Here is a 24,813-nt window from a genome sequence, read left to right as displayed (position 1 = left end):
TTTTTACAGGTGAAAGAGCTGATTACTTTGGGGCAATGCCCCGCAAAAGGCCCTTTTAAGGGCTATTTGTAATTTAGTGTAGGGTAGGGAATTTTATTATTTTGGGGGCTTTTTTAATTTATTAGGGGGGATTAGATTAAGTGTAATTAGTTTAAAATTCTTGTAATTCTTTTTTTTTCTGTAATTTAGTGTGTTTTTTTTCCGTAATTTATTTTATTTTATTTAATTGTAATTAATTGTAGGTAGTTTAGGTAATTAGTTTAATTATAGTGTAGTGTTAGGTGTAATTGTAACTTAGGTTAGGATTTATTTTACAGGTATATTTGTCTTTATTTTAACTAGGAAGTTATTAAATAGTTAATAACTATTTAATAACTATTCTACCTAGTTCAAAAAAATACAAAGTTGCCTGTAAAATAAATATAAATCCTAAGCTAGCTACAATTTAACTATTAGTTATATTGTAGCTAGCTTAAGGTTTATTTTATCGGTAAGTATTTCGTTTTAAATAGGATTAATTTATTTCATGATGGTAAATTTGTTTTGTTTAATTTAAATTATATTTAAGTTAGAGGGGTGTTAGGGTTATGGTTAGACTTAGGTTTATGGGTTAATAAATTTATAATAGTGGCGGCGACGTAGGGGGCGGCAGATTAGGGGTTAATAAATGTAATATAGTTGCGGCAACATGGGGGGGGCAGATTAGGGTTTAATAAATATAATGTAGGTGTCGGCGATGTTGGGGGCAGTAGATTAGGGGTTCATAGGGATAATGTATGTATGTGTCAGGAGCGGCAGATTAGGGGTTCATAGGGATAATGTATGTATGTGTCAGGAGCGGCAGATTAGGGGTTAATAATATAATGCAGGTGTCAGCGATAGTGGGGGCGGCAGATTAGGGGTTAATAAATGTAAGATTAGGGGTGTTTAGACTAGGGGTTCATTTTAGGGTGTTAGGTGCAGACATAAAATTCCTTTCCCCATAGGAAACAATGGGGCTGCGTTAGGAGCTGAACGCTGCTTTTTAGCAGGCGTAATTTTATGAGCTGAGTGTAACCATGGTTTATGATTCCTTCCCTGGGACATATGATGTAGCTCTGTAGAAGTAGTGGAGGAAGGTTCAGCTGTAGGTTGCGATTTCACAGCATCCCTGTGCACCTTTATATGTAGAGGTATGCCTACCAGGCTCTCCTTCAGACCTATCAGCACCATCTTGTCATCAGTCTGGTTTCTGGGTACTACTAAGTCCAAGATACTCCTCTCTGAGATCGCCAGAACTCCATCAAATGGATCATGGACTGTTGGGGCCGCTGTTATCAGCGGATACTGGACCACTGTCAGAATCTCCTGGACACAAGCCTGGCTCTGAGAGTGGAGATTTTTCTCTGTATGTTGTTTTACAGCTTCAGAAATTTGGTTGTATAAAGTTGCAATCTCTTCTTTGAGGTCACAATAATGTGTTTAAGGCCTCTATAGCTCTTTCAACTGCCGCCATCACGAATGTGATCACTCTTGGTAGGCTGATCACGCTCAGAGAGAGTATGTTGTGTATGGTTAATGAATAGCTTTTTGCAGTATCTCACTTTAAATATTTATATCTACTTTTGAATACAGGCTGTATTATAAATATATATATATATATAGTTTTAATACATTTAGCAGACTTAGGGCTCCATGTACTAAGAGGCGGGCGGACAGCTTCTTAACTCGCAAAGCTGTCCGCCCGCCTCCGCTACACACGGGCAGCGGATCTATTGATCCGCTTGCCCGTATGTATCATTACACACTCAGCGGAGTGTGTAATGCCCGCCCCTTCAGTCGCGCGACCAATCACGCGACTGAAGGGGCTGTCAATCACCGAGAGCGAGCGAGCTCTCGGTGATTTTGCTTCGCCACCTAAGAGGTGGCGTAGGGTGTAGGAAGCAGCGGTCTAATGACCGCTGCTTCTTACATTGCGGGAAGCAGGCTCGCATATGCGAACCTGCCCCGCAAAGGCTCCGGAGCAGCTTTCGCTGCTTCGTACATGGAGCCCTTAATGCTTAAAGGCCCTTTCTGCAGAAGTATTTTGTTTAGGAACTTGTATACTTGCTGAGATTTCCTTGCCTGTAGTAAATATGCATAGGTTCTCAGTGATATGCAGCAATCCTACCTTGAATGTGGATGAATGCTTTCAGTTTGGTGTGTCTCAGTGGGTCAAGTATCAGTGCCCCAGGGTAGGAAAATAGTGATAATGCAGTCTCACTCTGAATGGTGGTTATAATGGGAGTAGGGGACAGGCCATTCACACCTATTGTGTGTAGTTAGATGAAAACACTAATTTTAACTGCGTCTTAATGGCCCCGGTCTCACCTTCAGTCTATATGCAGCCTTGCAGGAATCTTTTTGAAGTGGTGATTTGCAAGGGCGTTGGATGCTCCAGACGTTTTCCCCTTAACTTCACCTCTTGATAGGTTTCGGTATCCCGTCAAATTTCGGCTAGGAAGTGTAGGCCCAATCCTCCTATGTAGTGAGTGTGTCGAGATTTAGCATGGCAGTTACACGCTCTGATTTCCTCCCATCAAGTCTCCAAACCTCTATAAGTGTGTTGCTGGCATCTTCATCTGGGGATGGTCAGTTTTGGGACTTGGTTATGTCCATTTGATGGGTTAATATACCCTGTCCTTAGCATGATAGCCAGAGCTCATTTAGAGTGCGGCCATTCAGTCCCTTTTTTATAGTATTTATTGAGGTTTCATCCAAGAAAATACATAATCTGCATACCTATTGACACGAGATACATCACATATTAGAATAATGGATATTAATAGTTACCATAGCACATGCATTTGAAATCTCAGTTTTTAAGTTATCAGCATAAGGATGTCAACAGCATCTCAAAAATATTTTCATAAGATATTGATAAAAACATACCGCTTGACAGCAAAAATTATCAACATCTTGCAGTGAACAGAATTATCAGATTTTATTAGATATACAACGTACATAGAAATCATCAGTGCACTTAAATAGTAGTTGATCAGGTACAAATCTGTATGCTTGGGCATTCTAGATCATGTCCGCCGCACATCGATAAATGCCAACAGCATACACTGTCAGCATTTATCATTGGCCCAATGTAACATTGTAACATAAAGGTAATCTTATCTTGGGCCCAGGATACTTCCATGCTGTGTACGAGGTGGCTATGTTCCGTTAGAACCCTCTGTCCTCATAGTGGAATTCCACTTCATGACGTGTATCCTTCCGTGTTTGTGATCACACCCTTTTTCAGAAGTGAGCAGCCCTTGCAATGTAATTGGCCAGGATCAGCTTCCGTCACTCTTCGCAGACCAATGATGGCATAGAGGAGAAGGGCACACTCTGGGGCTATGCCTCTGGTATCCGTGCCTCCAATGTCCGTGCTCACTTCTAATGGATCCAATATTCAGAAACAAAAAATAAATAAAAAATAGTAATAGAGGGGAGCACTGGTCAAAAATGTCAAGTAGTTTTAATTGATGTAACAAAAGCTACATATGACACGCTCCAAATAGCCTCATTAAAAACAGTTCAATTACAGCAAAACAGACAGCATATACTTGGAATCTTCCAGTGGGAGGAAGGATTTGGCGGCGCTATACAAATAAATGATAATAATAATAATAACTAGCTGTATATATCTAACTGTGTAACATACAATAATTGTTATTGCTTCTATACTGTATATGCTATCAGCTAAACTCTTATAGCTCTGCATTATTGCTGAAAAGGGAGCTCAAGGATATATCAGTTTTATGAACAAGCCTATTGCTTAGTTGAAATTAGCATTTACCATAGCATTACTAGCTCAACTAAAAAAATCCCTAATTATTATTAGGCACGCCCTTAATATATTTTTACATAACACTATGTAAACTAAAGATAACCAAAGTAAGGCGCCTCATTAAATAAAATAAGACATAAAGATTTAGCATAAAAGATACAATAAACAATCTTAATGGAAGTCCAATCTAGGGCATTTTAGTTTGCTTTGACAAACAAAGTAGTATTAATCATAAATTGGCATATCAGACCATAGGATCATCATTTTATAGTCAGAGAATACTAAAATAAGGCACTGTTTCAAGGATCAAACAGTTGAGCTACAGTTACCCAATGCCATGGCCACCATTCAGTTTTTATGCACAAAGTAGAGGTATTCTCATGTATATTGCTCACATTGGAGTTATACCCAGAGCTTCATCTGCTCAGTGCCCACAGAAGCAAATGGTTATCCAACCCACACAGCCACAACACCTGGCAGACCATCTCAGGGTACCAAAAAGTATGCCACCACCACCACCACCACAGGATTCAGTAAATCAGTCCAGGGATAGAGCCAAAATGTATACGCTTAGTATAAGAAAAAACTTCTGTAGTAGTATCTGTAATCTAGAGGTAAGATGAAGTATCAATTGTAAGATAACCGGCGGATTATCTATATCAAATCAGCAGCCACCAGAGTTGCGTCCGTTCATGGCCACTGCCATAATCGGTCACAACTCTGGTGGCTGCTGATTTGATATACCCCTTGGAGCTTTAGGACTCCAGTTAAGTAACATTAATAGTTATGTTCTCTTAGTCTATTTTTTTCTGCTTTTTCCAGATACCCTTTTTGACATTTATATAGTACTTAAGCATATCATGTTTATACTTGGATTTTTATTCAGATGGAAATGTAAAGTAGTTTATTTCAAAGTATTAAGAACTTAATCTTTCATATTAGTGTTCTATTTAATACTCTTTTGTACTGATAATATTTTAATTAAAGTTGTAGTAAATATTTTGTATTGGATTAATAGAATAAACAACAATGTATAATTATTTGCAATCACAATATATTATTATTGGCATTAGGGACCTTAGAGTTCAGGTACAGATTTAGAATGTAGTCAGTGCCAATAACAACTCATTCAATGGCACTGGGGATTGAGTGTTTAAATGATTCTGATATAAGACTTCAAAAACTAGGTGTTTAATAATGCAACACATAATTTAATTTAGTCTTTAAAAATACATGGGATATGTCCGAACTAACTTTTCATCATGACAATTCAGAAATAATATTAATGAGTAATAGAGTCTTTACATGACACCAAAGCTTGCTGCTAATACAGGCATTTTTTTAAATTTATAGGCTTTCGAAATCTAATAGACTTGCAAAATACAACTTTTCTAATCTTTTGATATCTGCAAAGTGTAGGCATAGCAAAATATATTAATTCTGGTTTTACTGATTCATATATTAATAGGTTTCTTAACATGAGCATAATCAAATAGTATAAAAATATTATGTGAACAGACTGTAAAGTATCATGCTTTCCATTACTTTTGAACTATACTTGAGAGTAAGTTTAGAGACATTTTGGGCCAGATTACAAGTGGAGTGCTAATTTATTGCGCACCTGCAAACAGACAGTTTCGCGTGCTTATGGCCGCATGATAAATAACCAGCCGTTACAAGTGACTGGTTATTGCTACCGCAAGCTCCGAAAATTAACCAGAGGTCAGACCTCTAGTTCATTTTTAAATGAATCCTCAATTCCCTCTGTGTAGTGGCTTTTAATAAATACAAAATATTAGCATTTTTAACTGCAGTAAGTAATTTTAGCGGTTAAATGGAGCGGGTGGTCTATGCGTGTTTGCTATACATATATATGTATATGCTTATATACATATATATTTATGTGTTAATATACTTTATGTATATACACATATTAAAACATAAATATATATTTATATAAGCATATACATATATCATTATATTTGCTGCCTATCAATGCATGACTTACCCCCTTCGCTGCACTACTTCTCATGCTGTGTCTCACGGAATGAGAACATGGTTTCTGTTGGAGCCTTTTAAAGCCCATTCTATTGAGCACAAAGCTTCAGTGCAATGTAAATGCAAGGTTAAAAAACCTGCTCATATTAAGAAACCTGCTCACCAGCACTCACGGAAAGCTGCACAGAAAATTACAAAAAAAATATATTAATTAAACAAAGAAAGTCAGGCACACTCTTCAAACACACAGCTTGATTAAAAGCAAAATGAAAGAGTTAGTTATAGCATTTCGCCAAATGATGATAGGCTCAGGACCACATCAAGGTCTTTTCCTCCCCAATCTACAGCCAGACAATGCATACTTTCAACCAAAAACTGACACAAACCTTTTGTAATTTACCTAGACACATGCAAAACACTGAAATGGACTGCACACTCAATCTGAACTGGGTACACTCCCCATGACTAAGCAAAACGCACAGGCCTGGGTGCTCACCATCAACCACAGACAACAGTACAGCTTTCAGCAACTCAGGTATTAAATCCCAGACAAGAAAATTACAAAACATAATTATTAACACAAAGAAGTCTGGCACTCTCTTACAAGCACCAACTTAATTAAAAGCAAAATGGAAGAGTTAATTACAGCATTTGGCCAAATGTGATAGGGCCAGGAACACGTCAAGGTCCCTTACCATCCCTGCATGTGGACAGGTTTGCAAGTAGTGAACCTTTCACCTGCAATCACCAGTTGCGATGTTTAATTGCAGGATGAAATTTAACATTGCACAAGATGCTACACTTGTGGATTTCTTTAATCAGCATCCTGGTTGATGACCCATCTGTTTGTGAGAGTGCAGAGCCTACTGTTGGAACATATATATATATTACACACTCACAATTAAATATATACATATATATATGATTCCAAAAGGCGTTGCACTCCCAGTTCACAATACAGCAGCTGCCAGGGTGCATAAATCTAAAACTGTACAAAGTTCCAAAGTAGATTGCACTCACCAGACTTTTAGAAAAGTAAAAAATAACTTTTAATTAAACATAGTAAAAACAAGGGGAAATAGCATGACGTTTCGGAGTTGTACTAGCACCTTTCTCAAATGTTCCCAGATGAAAAAGACAAGAGTCTTAATGTCAGTGCATCCTCAGTGTGATGCCCCAAAGGAAAGCATAAAAACATTGAAGCTACGACTTATTTATACCCTTCACATCTGTACCATGTCAGCGTTAGCTGAGAGCACGTCCTGCTCGTTCCACATTCCTCAGTGTACGTCATTCATTGTGGAAATCAATCATGAAGTGTAGTGGACCGCATGGCAAATTTACATATCCGATAGCACGGAAGTCCGGCCACGCCCCTCCAACTCGCATCACATAGATTCAGTGTGCCAGTGATCATAATGGTATGGATAAGGGTGGATATCATTAGGGACATAAGCAACAATGTTGCCTCTAGCTGGAGAACATGCTCCAACATCATGCCCAGATATAGCGGGTGAATCCATACCTCAAATAAATCCACACATGATGAACACTTATCAGATGATGTCTATTACGCTTCCAGATGAAAGATGGTGCGTCATATTTGACACACACACTTTTTCTTCTTTAGTGAACTGAAATGCTCATATGGAAGGGTCACCATCCACAGTGAAACAGGCTCAAAGTCTCAGATGAAAAAACTGTGAGAGGGGTTATAAAAAATTATTAAAACATTTGTTATCATTTCATATCAGTCCTAATAACAACTTGCACATATTAGAGGGAGAAACAGATGATCTTATGTCGCTCATAATTTTTTGAGTTCTCCACAGATTGTCACTTTTTTAACCTATGAAAGGTCCAAAGTTCAATTTAATATTCAGTCCTTTTAGGGATACTGTGTCAAGCATATAGATCCACCTGGATTCCAGTTGCAGAAGCATCCTTGCGCAATCTCCACCCCTCTTTTGTGGTGGAATATAATCAATGAATCATTGATCATGCTGCGTAAACTTGACAGATTATGTTTATGTGTGACAAAGTGGCATGCCACAAGGAGATCCAACTTCCCATTCTTAAGTGCCTCTCTAATTGAGAACCTATGGTTAGCCATTCTCTCTTTAAAGATGGTTGTCGTTTTCCCTACGTAAAAAAGGGAACATGGGCACATTAGAATGTATATGACATATATACTGCTACAGGTAAGCCTATGTCTAATGGAGTATCTTTGGCCTAGATTTAGAGTTTGGCGGTAGCCGTGAAAACCAGCGTTAGAGGCTCCTAACGCTGGTTTTAGGCTACCGCCGGTATTTGGAGTCACTCAAAATAGGGTCTAACGCTCACTTTTCAGACGCGACTTTTCCATACCGCAGATCCCCTTACGTCAATTGCGTATCCTATCTTTTCAATGGGATCTTCCTAACTCCGGTATTTAGAGTCGTTTCTGAAGTGAGCGTTAGAGCTCTAACGACAAAACTCCAGCCGCAGAAAAAAAGCAGGAGTTAAGAGCTTTCTGGGCTAACGCCGGTTCATAAAGCTCTTAACTACTGTGCCCTAAAGTACACTAACACCCATAAACTACCTATGTACCCCTAAACTGAGGTCCCCCCACATCGCCGCCACTCGATTAAATTTTTTTAACCCCTAATCTGCCGACCGCCACCTATGTTATACTTATGTACCCCTAATCTGCTGCCCCTAACCCCGCTGACCCCTGTATTATATTTATTAACCCCTAACCTGCCCCCCACAACGTCGCTGCCAGCTACTTACAATAATTAACCCCTAATCTGCCGACCGCAAAGCGCCGCCACCTACGTTATCCTTATGTACCCCTAATCTGCTGCCCCTAACACCGCCGACCCCTATATTATATTTATTAACCCCTAATCTGCCCCCCTCAACGTCGCCGACACCTGCCTACACTTATTGACCCCTAATCTGCCGAGCGGACCTGAGCGCTACTATAATAAAGTTATTAACCCCTAATCCGTCTCACTAACCCTATCATAAATAGTATTAACCCCTAATCTGCCCTCCCTAACATCGCCGACACCTAACTTCAATTATTAACCCCTAATCTGACGACCAGAGCTCACCACTACTATAATAAATGGATTAACCCCTAAAGCTAAGTCTAACCCTAACACTAACACCCCCCTAACTTAAATATAATTTAAATCTAACGAAATTAATGAACTCTTATTAAATAAATTATTCCTATTTAAAGCTAAATACTTACCTGTAAAATACATCCTAATATAGCTACAATATAAATTATAATTACATTGTAGCTATTTTAGGATTAATATTTATTTTACAGGCAACTTTGTAATTATTTTAACCAGGTACAATAGCTATTAAATAGTTAAGAACTATTTAATAGTTACCTAGTTAAAAAAAATAACAAAATTACCTGTAAAATAAATCATAACCTAAGTTATAATTAAACCTAACACTACCCTATCAATAAATTAATTAAATAAAATACCTACAATTACCTACAATAAAACCTAACACTACACTATCAATAAATAAATTAAATACAATTCCTACAAATAACTACAATTACATAAACTAACTAAAGTACAAAAAATAAAAAAGAACTAAGTTACAAAAAATAAAAAAATATTTACAAACATAAGAAAAATATTACAACAATTTTAAACTAATTACACCTACTCTAAGCCCCCTAATAAAATAACAAAGACCCCCAAAATAAAAAAATGCCCTACCCTATTCTAAATTAATAGAGTTAAAAGCTCTTTTACCTTACCAGCCCTGAACAGGGCCCTTTGCGGGGCATGCCCCAAGAAAATCAGCTCTTTTGCCTGTAAAAAAAAACATACAATATCCCCCCCCCACCATGACAACCCACCACCCACATACCCCGAATCTAACCCAAACCCCCCTTAAATAAACCTAACACTAAGCCCCTGAAGATCTTCCTACCTTGTCTTCACCTCACCAGGTATCACCGATCCGTCCTGGCATCCGGTGCTGAAGAGGTCCAGAAGAGGCTCCAAAGTCTTCCTCCTATCCGGCAAGAAGAGGACATCCGGACCGGCAAACATCTTCATCCAAGCGGATTCTTCGATCTTCTTCCATCCGGTGTGGAGCGGGTCCATGTTGAAGCAGCCGACGCGGATCCATCCTCTTCTTTCTGCGTCTCCCGACGAATGACGGTTCCTTTAAGGGACGTCATCCAAGATGGCGTCCCTCGAATTCCGATTGGCTGATAGGATTCTATCAGCCAATCGGAATTAAGGTAGGAATATTCTGATTGGCTGATGGAATCAGCCAATCAGAATCAAGTTCAATCCGATTGGCTGATCCAATCAGCCAATCAGATTGAGCTTGCATTCTATTGGCTGTTCCGATCAGCCAATAGAATGCGAGCTCAATCTGATTGGCTGATTGGATCAGCCAATCGGATTGAACTTGATTCTGATTGGCTGATTCCATCAGCCAATCAGAATATTCCTACCTTAATTCCGATTGGCTGATAGGATTCTATCAGCCAATCGGAATTAAGGTAGGAATATTCTGATTGGCTGATGGAATCAGCCAATCAGAATCAAGTTCAATCCGATTGGCTGATCCAATCAGCCAATCAGATTGAGCTTGCATTCTATTGGCTGTTCCGATCAGCCAATAGAATGCGAGCTCAATCTGATTGGCTGATTGGATCAGCCAATCGGATTGAACTTGATTCTGATTGGCTGATTCCATCAGCCAATCAGAATATTCCTACCTTAATTCCGATTGGCTGATAGAATCCTATCAGCCAATCGGAATTCGAGGGACGCCATCTTGGATGACGTCCCTTAAAGGAACCGTCATTCGTCGGGAGACGCAGAAAGAAGAGGATGGATCCGCGTCGGCTGCTTCAACATGGACCCGCTCCGCACCGGATGGAAGAAGATCGAAGATGCCGCTTGGATGAAGATGTTTGCCGGTCCGGATGTCCTCTTCTTGCCGGATAGGAGGAAGACTTTGGAGCCTCTTCTGGACCTCTTCAGCACCGGATGCCAGGACGGATCGGTGATACCTGGTGAGGTGAAGACAAGGTAGGAAGATCTTCAGGGGCTTAGTGTTAGGTTTATTTAAGGGGGGTTTGGGTTAGATTCGGGGTATGTGGGTGGTGGGTTGTAATGTTGGGGGGGGGATATTGTATGTTTTTTTTTACAGGCAAAAGAGCTGATTTTCTTGGGGCATGCCCCGCAAAGGGCCCTGTTCAGGGCTGGTAAGGTAAAAGAGCTTTTAGCTCTATTAATTTAGAATAGGGTAGGGCATTTTTTTATTTTGGGGGTCTTTGTTATTTTATTAGGGGGCTTAGAGTAGGTGTAATTAGTTTAAAATTGTTGTAATATTTTTCTTATGTTTGTAAATATTTTTTTATTTTTTGTAACTTAGTTCTTTTTTATTTTTTGTACTTTAGTTAGTTTATGTAATTGTAGTTATTTGTAGGAATTGTATTTAATTTATTTATTGATAGTGTAGTGTTAGGTTTTATTGTAGGTAATTGTAGGTATTTTATTTAATTAATTTATTGATAGGGTAGTGTTAGGTTTAATTATAACTTAGGTTAGGATTTATTTTACAGGTAATTTTGTTATTATTTTAACTATTTTAGCTATTAAATAGTTCTTAACTATTTAATAGCTATTGTACCTGGTTAAAATAAATACAAAGTTACCTGTAAAATAAATATTAATCCTAAAATATCTATAATATAATTATAATTTATATTGTAGCTATATTAGGATTTATTTAACAGGTAAGTATTTATCTTTAAATAGGAATAATTTATTTAATAAGAGTTAATTAATTTCGTTAGATGTAAATTATATTTAAGTTAGGGGGGTGTTAGTGTTAGGGTTAGACTTAGCTTTAGGGGTTAATCCATTTATTATAGTAGCGGTGAGCTCCGGTCGTCAGATTAGGGGTTAATAATTGAAGTTAGGTGTCGGCGATGTTAGGGAGGGCAGATTAGGGGTTAATACTATTTATGATAGGGTTAGTGAGGCGGATTAGGGGTTAATACATTTATTATAGTAGCGCTCAGGTCCGCTCGGCAGATTAGGGGTTAATAAGTGTAGGTAGGTGTCGGCGACGTTGAGGGGGGCAGATTAGGGGTTAATAAATATAATATAGGGGTCGGTGGTGTTAGGGGCAGCAGATTAGGGGTACATAGGGATAACGTAGGTTGCGGCGGTTTACGGAGCGGCAGATTAGGGGTTAATAATATAATGCAGGGGTCAGCGATAGCGGGGGCGGCAGATTAGGGGTTAATAAGTATAAGGTTAGGGGTGTTTAGACTCGGGGTACATGTTAGGGTGTTAGGTGCAGACGTAGGAAGTGTTTCCCCATAGGAAACAATGGGGCTGCGTTAGGAGCTGAACGCGGCTTTTTTGCAGGTGTTAGGTTTTTTTTCAGCTCAAACAGCCCCATTGTTTCCTATGGGAGAATCGTGCACGAGCACGTTTTTGAGGCTGGCCGCGTCCGTAAGCAACTCTGGTATCGAGAGTTGCATTTGCGGTAAAAATGCTCTACACTCCTTTTTTGGAGCCTAACGCAGCATTTTTTTGGACTCTCGATACCAGAGTTAATTTTATGGTGCGGCCAGAAAAAAGCCTGCGTAGCGTTAACAACCCATCTACCGCCAAACTCCAAATCTAGGCCTTTGATTCTTATGTGGGTGTCAGAAGGAATCTCCTACATGCATGCTATTGCACATCACACAGTCTCCACAGCTATAACATCCTAGTTTTCTTGTTTTCCACCATGTTCCTTGCTGATAACACTGCTTGTGATCAGTTTTGACCAGCAGGTCTCTGATGTTCCTTGTTCTATGATATACCATTCTTGCTGGCTTCTGTTTCCAATTTGCAAGACTCTTATCAGTCCCCAAGATATCCCATCTATTGCGTATGGATTGTTGTATGGTTGAATGTATCAGGGCATACGTGGTGATAAAATTAAGTTGTTGGTTTGTCGTTGTAGGTTATTTTTTAGTAGATAATAGAAGCATGTCTTGTGAATAGTTGTCCAAATTATGTCTAGCAATCATAATGTCTCTTCTGCCGTGGCCCCTTTGTTCCAATCTGTCACACATCAAGTCAAGTTGGGATTTAAGTAACTCTGGTTCAGAGTTATTTCTGACCACTCTAGTTAGTTGAGAGGAGATAACCCCCATTTTTTTTATGTCTTAGGATGGTAGCTAGATGCCATTAGAAGGGATTGTCTATCTGTAGTTTTTAAATAAAGGGAATTACCAAATTTAATTTCCTGATCATGTCTTTTTTTGAAGATATTCAAGTATAAAAAATGTATTTGATTTAAGTCATGTTCCATCTTAAACCTAATGGATATGCCCATATGGTTTAAATCCTGCACCCAGCTCTTCAAACTTTCAAGATCACCTTTCCATAAGAGAAACAAGTCATCAATATATCTTGTATAAAAACCAATGTTTGGATGTTGCATGGATTTCATTAATTCAAGTTCATACCATAACATGTAAATGTTTGCATAGACTGGGGACATGTTTGACCCCATGGCCATACCAGCTATCAGCAAATAGTAGCTGTTCTCAAAACTGAAATAATTTATTGTGAGGCTTTGTTCCATAAGTTCCAATAGAAACTCTAATGGGGGGCCTTTATAATTCAGATTTCCTGTGACTATGGATCTGACAGCCTCCAAACCTCCAAGATAGGGAATAACCGTATAGAGGCTGTCAACATCCATAGTCATAATTTTCATTGATAAAGTCAATGTCTTGTAACTTTCTAATCATAGTGGTAGAGGCCAATAGGAATAAGAATGAATTTTGTACCAGTGGTTGAAGTTGAAAATCAACATATTTTGCTATCCCTGATAGTAAGGACTCCATGGCAGAGACTATTGGTCTCCCATGGCGACAGGAGATAGACTTATGTAGTTTTTGGAAAATCAGTGGTAAAAAAATCACTCTCCTCTACAGTGATGTAATTCATCTGAAGGGCCCAGTTAATAGTCTGATCAATAATCTTTTTAAACTGACCCATGGGATTAGAGGGCAATCTCATAGGTGGATGTGTCAGAAAGTTGACATAATGCCTCCAGTCTATAGTCACTATAGTCCTGGATCAGCTGGGCGTATAGTGATGGTCGTGTCCCTCATGAGGGTATGGGCTGTCCGTTCCTGATTTAAAATTTTAGAAAATGTACAGGTATCAGTCTTAGTTTCACAGTCAGAGCAAATTAATCTAGAGAAGCTATTGAATGAATCATTCGATGTCTGTGGGTCAAACTTAGAATGGACCTTAAAGGTGGGATCAGTTTGTATTGATGTCTTCTCTTTAAAGTATTCTTTTAAGTTCATTTGTCTCTGAAAACGATACACATCCACCGCTGTCTGAAAACTATCATGTCTAGGTGTATGAATAAATGAAAGACCTCTGTTCAATAATTTAGTCTCATCATCAGTGAGGGGTCTGGAACTAAGGTTATATACTATGTTTACTTCCTCTGGGTGGGTTTTCTTTTTGTAACCCCCTCATCTAGTGTGTGACCTCATGAGTTTTTTGACTGAGTGTTGAGAGTTTTGTTTGCAGATCTAGTGGTAATGTTGCCCAGGGTGGATTGTGGACCACCAACTTTAATATTAGTAGTGGTACTGTCACTCCCTGAAGATTCCCCACTGCTAGTATCAATAGTGTCAATCGTGTTCCTGGTACTATTAAAGTAACGTTGTCTGGGGTTGTATTCCCTACGTCTATCTTCCTTTCCATATAACCATTTATATATACATTTCTCACAATAGTCAGTTTCAACAGTAGAAAGTTTTCTATTTTTAAAGGCTAATAGATAATTGTTGTATTTTTTGACCAATGTGTCAAGTTTCACTATCCAATTCGCTGTTTTATCATCAGTAAGTACCTCTATTTGGATTTTCCTTTCAAGTCTAGATACCGCTTCAATTGTTAGTAAAATTAAATCATAGGAACACTTATTTAAAATACAGCACCACTTCCTGCACTTGATCTACCTAAGGTTGGAACATTACTAATTCTAAAACCTCTAGGTATTAGCTTGTTTTTATGATAATTTGATAAATAGACTGAGTGTAAATGAAAATCAATTCTACGTTTATTTAGATTAAGTAATTTATGGTATATATCAATGGGGGTATCACCTCTCAATTTACATAGGTCTGTGGTGTTTCTGATCTGCTCTGCATCATCCTCTGTAAATACAAAAGTATCCATGTTTACTGAGTCCTCATCAATGACATGAGTTGCTCCTGTTGGGTTTAAAGTTGGAGCTGAAGCCCCTGTCTCCATAATATGTGCAAGAAAAAATAGATGTTAAAAATAAAAACAGATATTTTAATCCAATTGGGGGAGTCAAAATAAAGATGTCCTTTTCTTCAGACTCTATATGTAGAAATAGACTTAAAAGCTTCAATAATAGGATAATAACAGTTCTTTGTTTGGGTGCAATGCCAAAAAGTAAATATATGATCCCAAAAGGTGTGGTACAAAATTAATTCTCATTCCTACTGGACTCAACTATTATGATTAGAAAGTTACGAGACATTGACTTTATCGATGAAAATTATATTTTGGTGACTGTGGATATTGACAGCCTCTATGGTTATTCCCCATCTTAGGTGGTTGGAGGCTGTCAGATCCATAGTCACAGGAAATCTGAATTATAAAGGCCCACCTTAGAGTTTCTATTGGAACTTATGGAACAATGCCTCACCAAAAATTATTTCAGTTTTGAGAACAGCTACTATTTGCTGATAGCTGGTACGGCCATGGGGTCGAACATGGCCCCAGTCTATTCAAACATTTACATGTTATGGTATGAATTTGAATTAATGAAACCTATGCAACATCCAAACGTTGGTTTTTATGCAAGATATATTGATGACTTGTTTCTCTTATGGAATGGTGATCTTGAAAGTTTGAAGAGCTGGGTGCAGGTTTTTAACCATATGGACATACCCATTAGGTTTAAGATGGAACATGACTTAAATCAAATACATTTTTTAGACTTGAATATCTTCAAAAAAAGACATGATCAGGGAATTAAATTTGGCACTTCCCTTTATTTGAAAACTACAGATAGAAATTCCCTTCTACTGGCATCTAGCTACCATCTTAGACATCAAACAATAGGGGTTATCTCCTCAACTAACTAGAGTGGTAAGAAATAACTCTGAACCAGAGTTACTTAAATCCCAACTTGACTTGATGTGTGACAGATTGGAACAAAGGGGCCATGGCAGAAGAGACATTACAACAACAGACCAACAACTTAATTTTATCGCCATGTATACCCTGATACATTCAACCATACAACAATCCATATGCAATAGATGGGATATCTTGGGGACTGGTAAGAGTCTTGCAAATTGGAAACAGAAGCCAGCAAGAATGGTATATCATAGAGCAAGGAACATCAGAGACCTGCTGGACAAAACTGATCACAAGCAGTGTTATCAGCAAGAAACGTGTTTGAAAACAAGAAAACTAGGATGTTATAGTTGTGGGGGCTGTGTGACATGCAATAGTATGCATGTAGGAGATTCCTTCTGACAACCACATGAACTCTTTTACTGTGACCTCATGAGATTTCACTTAACTCCCATGAGATTTTATTGTAAACTTCCTTAAACTGAATAGGAAAATAACACAAGTGTGCTTGAGGCTCACTCCCTCGCCGGTCCTGGGACAGGCATATTCATTTGCTGCTTAAAGTCCTTTACAATGGGGTGTGAATACTGTGTTTCAACATTTAGGTATCATGGCCCTTTAAGGTTCAAGTATCAGCAATTTCTGCAATATCAGGAGTCAGATGGACTAAAATCCCTTTAATGGTCCAGTTCTTTAAGACTTTGGCTGATAACCGTCCCTCAATCAAAACAAGAGTTCCTTCATGGGTTCTGCCTTTGGTTTTGGATTCCCTTTTAGATTCACCATTTGAAACTCTACGTAAAATGTATTTGTGTTTTTTTCACCCTGAATACAATTTTTCTGGTAGCCATTACTTCAGCTCGACGGGTCTCAGAACTTCAAGCTCTTTCAGTCAAGAAGACATTTATTGTGTTTCATCAGGATAAAGTGGTCCTTCATACCGTGCCAGAGTTCCTTCCAAAGGTGGTGTCAGATTTTTATAACAATCAACATATTGTGCTTCCTTCTTTTTGACTGGGACAATAAGATCCTCATGGGAAACCACTATATAGGCTAGATGTAGTTTGATGTCTTCATATCTATATCTCAAGAACCCAGGATATTCGGAAAACTGAAAAACTTTTTGTAATCCATAAAGGACCTCATCAGGGACAAGCACCTTCTCGAACAACAATTTATGGATGGATTATTCAGGCTATTTCTAAAGCCTATCAACAAAAATGGGAACAGGTACCTGATAGGCTTAAGACAAATTCCACTAGGGCAGTTTCAACTTCCTGGGCCTTTCAAGCAGATGTTTCACCTAAATAGATCTGTCAAGCAGCAGTGTGGAAGTTTTAAATACCTTTATGTCTCACTATAAACTGGATGTTCGTCAGTCAGCAGCCGCTAAATTTGGACAGAAATTTTGTGAAATTCTTGTAGTATTTTGAGTTTCAGTTGTTTATTTCCCACCCTTTCTTGCATTACTGCTTTGTATTCTCTCACTGATAAGTATTACCAGGGGGGCCAAGATAATTAGATATTATCAACAAAATATAAGCAATTTCTATATCTTGGCCCATACCCTGAGTAATACAGGCTCCCTTCCTTTTGTGCCAGGTTTCAACTATTTTGGCTAGACCTCACTAGGAGGAGGAAGGGGTGGTGTCTCACTGTTACCTTTATTTGGTAACTGGGGGAGTGGACGGTTCTGTCCACACCCCCTGGAGAAGGGGGTCTCACTGGTAAGTATTACTCAGGGTATGGGCCAAGATATAGAAATTGCTTATATTTTGTTGATACTTTATAATTATATTTGTGTGTGTATATTATATAGCCGTGTTAGTCCAGAGATTAGATATCAAAATAACAAGAGTATTGCATTGAGCAATGATACTTTTGTTGTTGGACTAACTATACATTTATAAGATGATAAGCTTTCGGAAAAATGTCTTCCTTTTTCAAGTCTGAAGCAATACTGACCAATTTGATGGTATTTACAGATTATATCTTAAAACATAGGATGGCTAGAAAGACAGAAAGCATTACAAAGGTCTGAATGCAGGGGGAGGAGGGGGTGTCGTAAAAATCATGATGGGGGTTTAGGAGACAGGCAGATAGTGTCAGCAAAAGATAACAGGCATGGGAAATATATGGTTATACACAAAGCATATACTGACATAAAGTTATATATCAACATAGAATCAATATGTATAAAGATGTGAAATTATTTATAAAGGGGAATATAGGATAGTCAAAAAAAGGGGGAATAATAATGACAAAATTGTGGACATAGGCTTATCTGCGTACCTATGCATAGAGAGTGTGGAGTATACAATGTAATTGACTACAGTATATGAAAGTACATTACAAAAAATTGTGATAATGGGTTAAGAAACCAGAGTCCACATTAAGTCCAGAAAGAAATGGTGACCATCAGGGGTACAGTATTTTGTTTCACAGTGGTTTATGATTAAGTGTCTGTTTAAGTTCATCCGAAGGTGCAGTGTATCATGTATACCACATTTGCAGATATACATGAATATGCCCCTTTAATGTTATAGGATTTACTCTTGTGATTAGCTGTGCAGCTTTCACAAATGTGGTATACATGATACATTGCACTGCATGTGAGGTGGGATGTTATATTGGAGAAACAAGCCAAAAACTGCACCTTCGGATGAACTTAGCCCCTTAACGACCGAGGACGTGCAGGGTACGTCCTCAAAAAAAAGGCAGTTAACGCCTGAGAACGTACCCTGCACGTCCTCGGTGTGGAAAGCAGCTGGAAGCGATTCCGCTCGCTTCCAGCTGCTTTCCGGTTATTGCAGTGATGCCTCGATATGGAGGCATCCTGCAATAACCTTTTTAAGCCATCCGGTGCAGAGAGAGCCACTCTGTGGCCCTCTCTGCACCGGAGATCGGTGGCTCAATGCGTTGGTGGGTGGGAGCCGGACCGGGAGGCGGGTGGCGGCCATCGATGGCCTTGGTGATGTGCAGGGGGGGCGGGATCGTGGGCGGGGATGGCCGGGGGCGCGCACGGATGCGCGCGCGTGCACGGGAGGGCGGGGGCGGGCGCGTGCACGGGGAGGGAGCGGGTGGGAACCGCTACGCTACAGAAAAGGCATTAATAAAAAATGTTAATCAAAAGTTAAAAAATGGCTAAAACGTTTAAAAAAAAAACGATCAGCAAGGTGGTGGGGGTTTGTCTGTGTGGGGGGGAAGCTACACTACAGAAAAAAACCAAACAAACAAAAATAAAGCACTTTTTTTTTGCAAACTGGGTACTGGCAGACAGCTGCCAGTACCCAAGATGGCCCCCAATGAGGCAGAGGGGAGGGTTAGAGAGCGGTTTTGGGGGGGATCAGGGAGGTTGGGGGCTAAGGGGGGATCCTACACAGTAGCATATGTAAATTTCTGCCAGTACTTAAGATGGTGGGGACAATTGTGGGGTGGGGGAGGGAAGGGAGCTGTTTGGGAGGGATCAGGGGGTGGGATGTGTCAGGTGGGAGGCTGATCTCTACACTAAAGCTAAAATTAACCCTGCAAGCTACCTACAAACTCCCTAATTAACCCCTTCACTGCTAGCCATAATACACGTGTGAGGCGCAGCAGGATTTAGCGGCCTTCTAATTACCAGAAAGCAACGCCAAAGTCATATATGTCTGCTATTTCTGAACAAAGGGGATCCCAGACAAGTATTTACAACCATTTGTGCCATAATTGCACAAGCTGTTTGTAAATTATTTCAGTGAGAAACCGAATTTTTTTAAAAATTAAACTTTTTTTTTCAATTTGATCGCATTTGGCGGTGAAATGGTGGCATGAAATATACCAAAATGTGCCTAGATCAATACTTGGGGTTGTCTACTACACTACACTAAAGCTAAAATTAACCCTACAAGCTCCCTAAAAGCTCCCTAATTAACCCCTTAACTGCTGGGCATAATACACTTGTGGTGCGCAGTGGCATTTAGCGGCCTTCTAATTACCAAAAAGCAATGCCAAAGCCATATATGTCTGCTATTTCAGAACAAAGGGGATCCCAGAGAAGAATTTACAACCATTTATGCCATAATTGCACAAGTTGTTTGTAAATAATATCAGTGAGAAACCGAAAGTTTGTGAAAAAATTTGTGAAAAAGTGAACGATTTTTTGTATTTGATCGCATTTGGCGGTGAAATGGTGGCATGAAATATACCAAAATTGGCCTAGATCAATACTTTGGGATGTCTACTAAAAAAAAATATATACATGTCAAGGGATATTCAGGGATTCCTGAAAGATATTAGTGTTCTAATGTAACTAGTGCTAATTTTGGAAAAAAGTGGTTTGGAAATAGCAAAGTGCTACTTGTATTTATGGCCCTATAACTTGCAAAAAAAGCAAAGAACATGTAAACATTTGGTATTTCTAAACTCAGGACAAAATTTAGAAACTATTTAGCATGGGTGTTTTTTGGTGGTTGTAGATATGTAACAGATTTTGGGGGTCAAAGTTAGAAAAAGTGTGTTTTTTTTCAATTTTTCCTCATATTTTATATTTTTTTTATAGTAAATTATAAGATATGATGAAAATAATGGTATCTTTAGAAAGTCCATTTAGTGGCGAGAAAAACGGTATATAATATGTGTGGGTACAGTAAATGAGTAAGAGGAAAATTACAGCTAAACACAAACACCGCAAAAATGTAAAAATAGCCTTGGTCCCAAACGGACAGAAAATGGAAAAGTGCTGTGGTCATTAATGGGTTAATGACACTCAATCAAAAACCACTGTGAAACAAAATACTGTACCCTTGTTGGTCACCATTTCCCCCAACCTGACCACTCCATCCAAAACCTCAAAATCAAGATTCTTAGAGGCAACTTTAAAAACACCATGGAAAGAAAAACCTTTGAAATGAAAATGATAATGCACTTCAACTTGTTAAATTCAGTACTAAATGTGGACTCTGGTTTCTTAACCCATTATCAAATTTTTTTGTAATGTACTTTCATATACTGTAGTCAATTACATTGTATACTCCATACTCTCTATGCATAGGTACGCAGGAAAGCCTATGTCCACACTTTTGTCATTATTATTATTCCCCTTTTTTTCTTTCTTTCCTTTCTCCTTTATTGACAATCTTATATTCTAATTTCACATCTTTATACATATTGATTCTATGTTGATATATAACTTTATGTCAGTATATGCTTTGTGTATAACCATATATTTCCCCTGTCTGTTATCCTTTACTGACACTGTCTCCTAAACCCCATCATGATTTTTACAACACCTCCTCCTCCCCCTGCATTCAGACCTCTGTAACACTTACTGTCCTTTTAGCCATACTATGTTTTAAGATATAATCTGTAAATTCCATCAAATTGGTCAGTATTGCTTCAGACTTGAAAAAGGAAGACTTTCTTCCAAAAGCTTGTTATCTTATAAAATGTACAGTTAGTCCAAAAAATGCAATACTCTTGTTATTTTGAGATATGTATATATATATATATATTACATTGTGAAACACTGTTCATTTTTTCATATGGAATTCAATATTTTAATTAAAAAACATGTACTATATATAAATTCCAGCACTAAAATTTCAAATAAATATGCTGAGGAAGCTTTAACATTTTAAATTGTTTGGGCAGTGAAGAACTCTGACCAGCTGAGTAAGATGTTTCTTAGACCTTACAAATGTACTGTAACAATTTATCCCACAGACAGTTATGGAGAATTAAAAGAATTGAACTGATATAGTGGCATGAATTTTGATTGGCTATTTACTCATGAAGCAAATACCAGAGCCTTTAAAATATATTAAATGCAAAGGGTTATTGTCTTTATTGATGGCAGCTACTTTCATTTTATTTTGGAACATGCTTTTGCTCCTGTGAACAAATAGCACACAAATGTTATTCATTTCATTTTCTATACATCAATGGGTCATGTTCTATTATTGGACCACTCTGTCACTAAACAAAAGCTTGGCAGCTAATGTAGTATTTCCAATCATTAAGGTGAAGGATTAAAACTGTCTTCATCACATTATTAAGAATTGTGTCAGAAGAGCTCCATTCTTTAATTATACTTCTAAATTAGACTGTAAGCCATGTTATAAAAACGACTGTAAATACAAGGATTCTGGAATTCTAACTCACTTTCAGAATATTATCCTCAGTTTTGTCAAACTAATTACTTGAGAAACAGTATTTTTTTATTAAATGTTTTTCCTTAAATATTTTTTAAAAACATGCAGTTTACATACGGTTTCATCTATATCAACGTAAAGGGATATGAAATCCAAAAGTTTTTCTTTAATGATTCAGACAGAGCATACAATTTTAAACAAATGTTCAATTTTCTTTTGTTATATATTTTGTTTTGTTACCTTGATATATTTTGTTGAAAAGGTTCAGGAATAGCAATACACTACTAGGATCTAGCTGCTGATTGGTGGCTGCACATATATGCCTCCTGCTATTGGCTCATGCAATCTGTTCAGCTAGCTCCCAGTAGTGCATTTTGCTTCTTTAAAGGGATAGTAAAGTCCAAATTAAACTTTCTTGATTCAAATAGGGCATGCCATTTTAAACAACTTTCTAATGTACTTTTATCATCAAATTTACTTGTTATTCTTAGTTGAAAGCTAAACCTAGGTAGGCTCATATGCTAATGTCTAAGCCCTTGAATGCCGCCTCTTAAATTAATGCATTTGACAGTTTTTCACAGCTAGAGGGTGTTAGTTCATGTGTTTCATATAGATAACATTGTGCTCACAAACGTGGAGCTATTAAAGAGTCTGCACTAATTGCCTGAAATGCAAGTCTGTCAAAAGATCTGAGTAAAGGAGGCAGTCAGCAGAAGCTTAGATACAAGGTAATTACAGAGGTAAAAAATATATTTCTATAACAGTGTTGTTTATGCAAAACTGGGGAATGGAAAATAAAGGTATTATCTATCTTTTTAAACAATAACATTTTTGGTGTTTACTATCCCTTTAACAAAGTGAATGACACAAATTTGATAATAGAAGTAAATTGGAAAGTTGTTTAGAATTGTATGCTCTATCTGAATAATGAAAGAAAATGTATGAGTTTCATATCCCTTTAATTTTTTTAAATGTATTTCTATTAATAGATTTTTAACCTGTATTCCCTTCTTACAATTTGTCACTTACTTGCTGTATTCTAAAAATGTCAGATACTTAATCCCCTTTCTTGCTACTATTCACATGTTAATAGGCCTGTTTGCTTTATTTTTATCTTTAATAAATATTTAGGAATCACCAGCTCCCGGTTCCTACAATGTTTGTGAAGCATTTGAAACAACACATGGTAAAGGCAGATACAGAGCCCCCAGGACCGTTCAAGCTAAAAGAAAACATGCCTCATTCTTGAGCGCAGCACCAAGAACACTTGAAATTCAAACTAGCTGCACAGTGCCAGGTAAGCTAGAACAGTAGTTTCACGTTGTCCTCATCATGAACAGCATTGAGTGGCATTTTTCTTACTTAAATGGCATTTATGCATTGATTTCTGTAAATGGATATTTACATAATGCAGCCAGTTTTGATACATCATTTACTACAAATATTTTACATAAAAATAAACACTATGGACCTGACAGTTAAAAGCTCATTGGCATGAATAGAAATCTTTGGGGATTTTTTGTTATCATTAGATTGCAATGTATGTCTCTCCTTCACACCCAGAACCATGCATAGCAAGATAAACATTTCTCAAGCTACAATTTTACTTTCTAAAATTCTCTGAGGGACCTTGCAGTGCTAATGAGGCTTCTTAGATAATCTCACCATTGGGTGCAATAACACAGTTTGTATTTTTCCAGAATATGAGTTAGATTTATCAAATGTTGGGCGGACATGACCCGTTGTAGTGGATCATGTCCGCCCGACATAGATAAATCCTGACAGCATACACCGTCGGCATTTATCATTGCACAAGCATTTCTGGTAAAATGCTTGTGCAATGCTGTCCCCTACATATTCACGGCCAATTGGCTGCTAGCCGGGGGTGTCAATCATCCCGATCGTATCTGATCAGGAGGACTGCTGTCTGCCACCTCAGGGGTGTCGGATGAGTTAAGGAGCAGTGGTCTTACAACCGCTGCTTCTTAACTTAAGTTTCAGGTGGACCTTAAACTTTGGGGGTAGATTGCAGCATCCGCTGCTTGATAAATCTACCCCTATGTATGTAAATGAGAAAATGGTTATTTGAAGGATCTAACTGACAAAGCTTGATTTATTTCAGTTTATTATTTAATAAATGCAATGGTTTTAAATGTTGCACTGACACCTAGTTCATCACAACACAGTCATTTTGAGAAAACCGTTATACATATATATTTGTATACATGTATCTATCTGTATCTAGTGGAGTTTGAAAAGCTGGGGAAACCTGTTAATGAATTCTGCAGATAGAGATTAGTAAATATATTGACAGTGTTGAGAAGTGGAAACATCCAAGGAAAATCCCTCTCACACACTTAAAATTGTTCACAAATTTTAGCATCTCTATTTTTCAAATTGTATTACTAAATTCACTGCTAGATTGTACTTTGTATCCAAAAATGTAAGATCTATACCTTAGTGAGAAAGCCAAGTGTATATCATTTTCAGTTTTAGGTATGTGCAAAAACTTGACATTTGCACAGATATTTGCACTTTTACCAAAATTAGGCATAATGCCCCAGATAACTGCCATTTTTGGCATTTGTTTAACTAACCAATTCCAAATGCTGTCATTTTTCACATCTCTGTTTAGTTCTATGGGGCCTATTTATCAAAGGTCTTGCGGACCTGATCCGACAGTGCGGATCAGGTC

The 24,813-nt window shown here is 38.0% G+C and overlaps 1 protein-coding gene across 1 annotated transcript in view; it reads left to right on the top strand.

Annotated features, from left to right (window-relative positions):
- STPG2 (sperm tail PG-rich repeat containing 2) overlaps window positions 1–24,813 on the top strand; it is an 829,206-nt gene that overhangs the window by 516,457 nt on the left and 287,936 nt on the right. Inside the window, exon 11 of the mRNA XM_053700173.1 lies at window positions 23,250–23,415. Coding sequence (XP_053556148.1) covers window positions 23,250–23,415 — 166 coding nt within the window. The remainder of the gene's footprint in view (window positions 1–23,249; window positions 23,416–24,813) is intronic.

Source organism: Bombina bombina, chromosome 2, assembly GCF_027579735.1.
Source record: "Bombina bombina isolate aBomBom1 chromosome 2, aBomBom1.pri, whole genome shotgun sequence".
Lineage (NCBI taxonomy): Eukaryota > Metazoa > Chordata > Amphibia > Anura > Bombinatoridae > Bombina > Bombina bombina.
The sequence above is the reverse complement of the archived record's forward strand: the minus strand, read 5'-3'. Positions and strand labels throughout refer to the sequence as shown.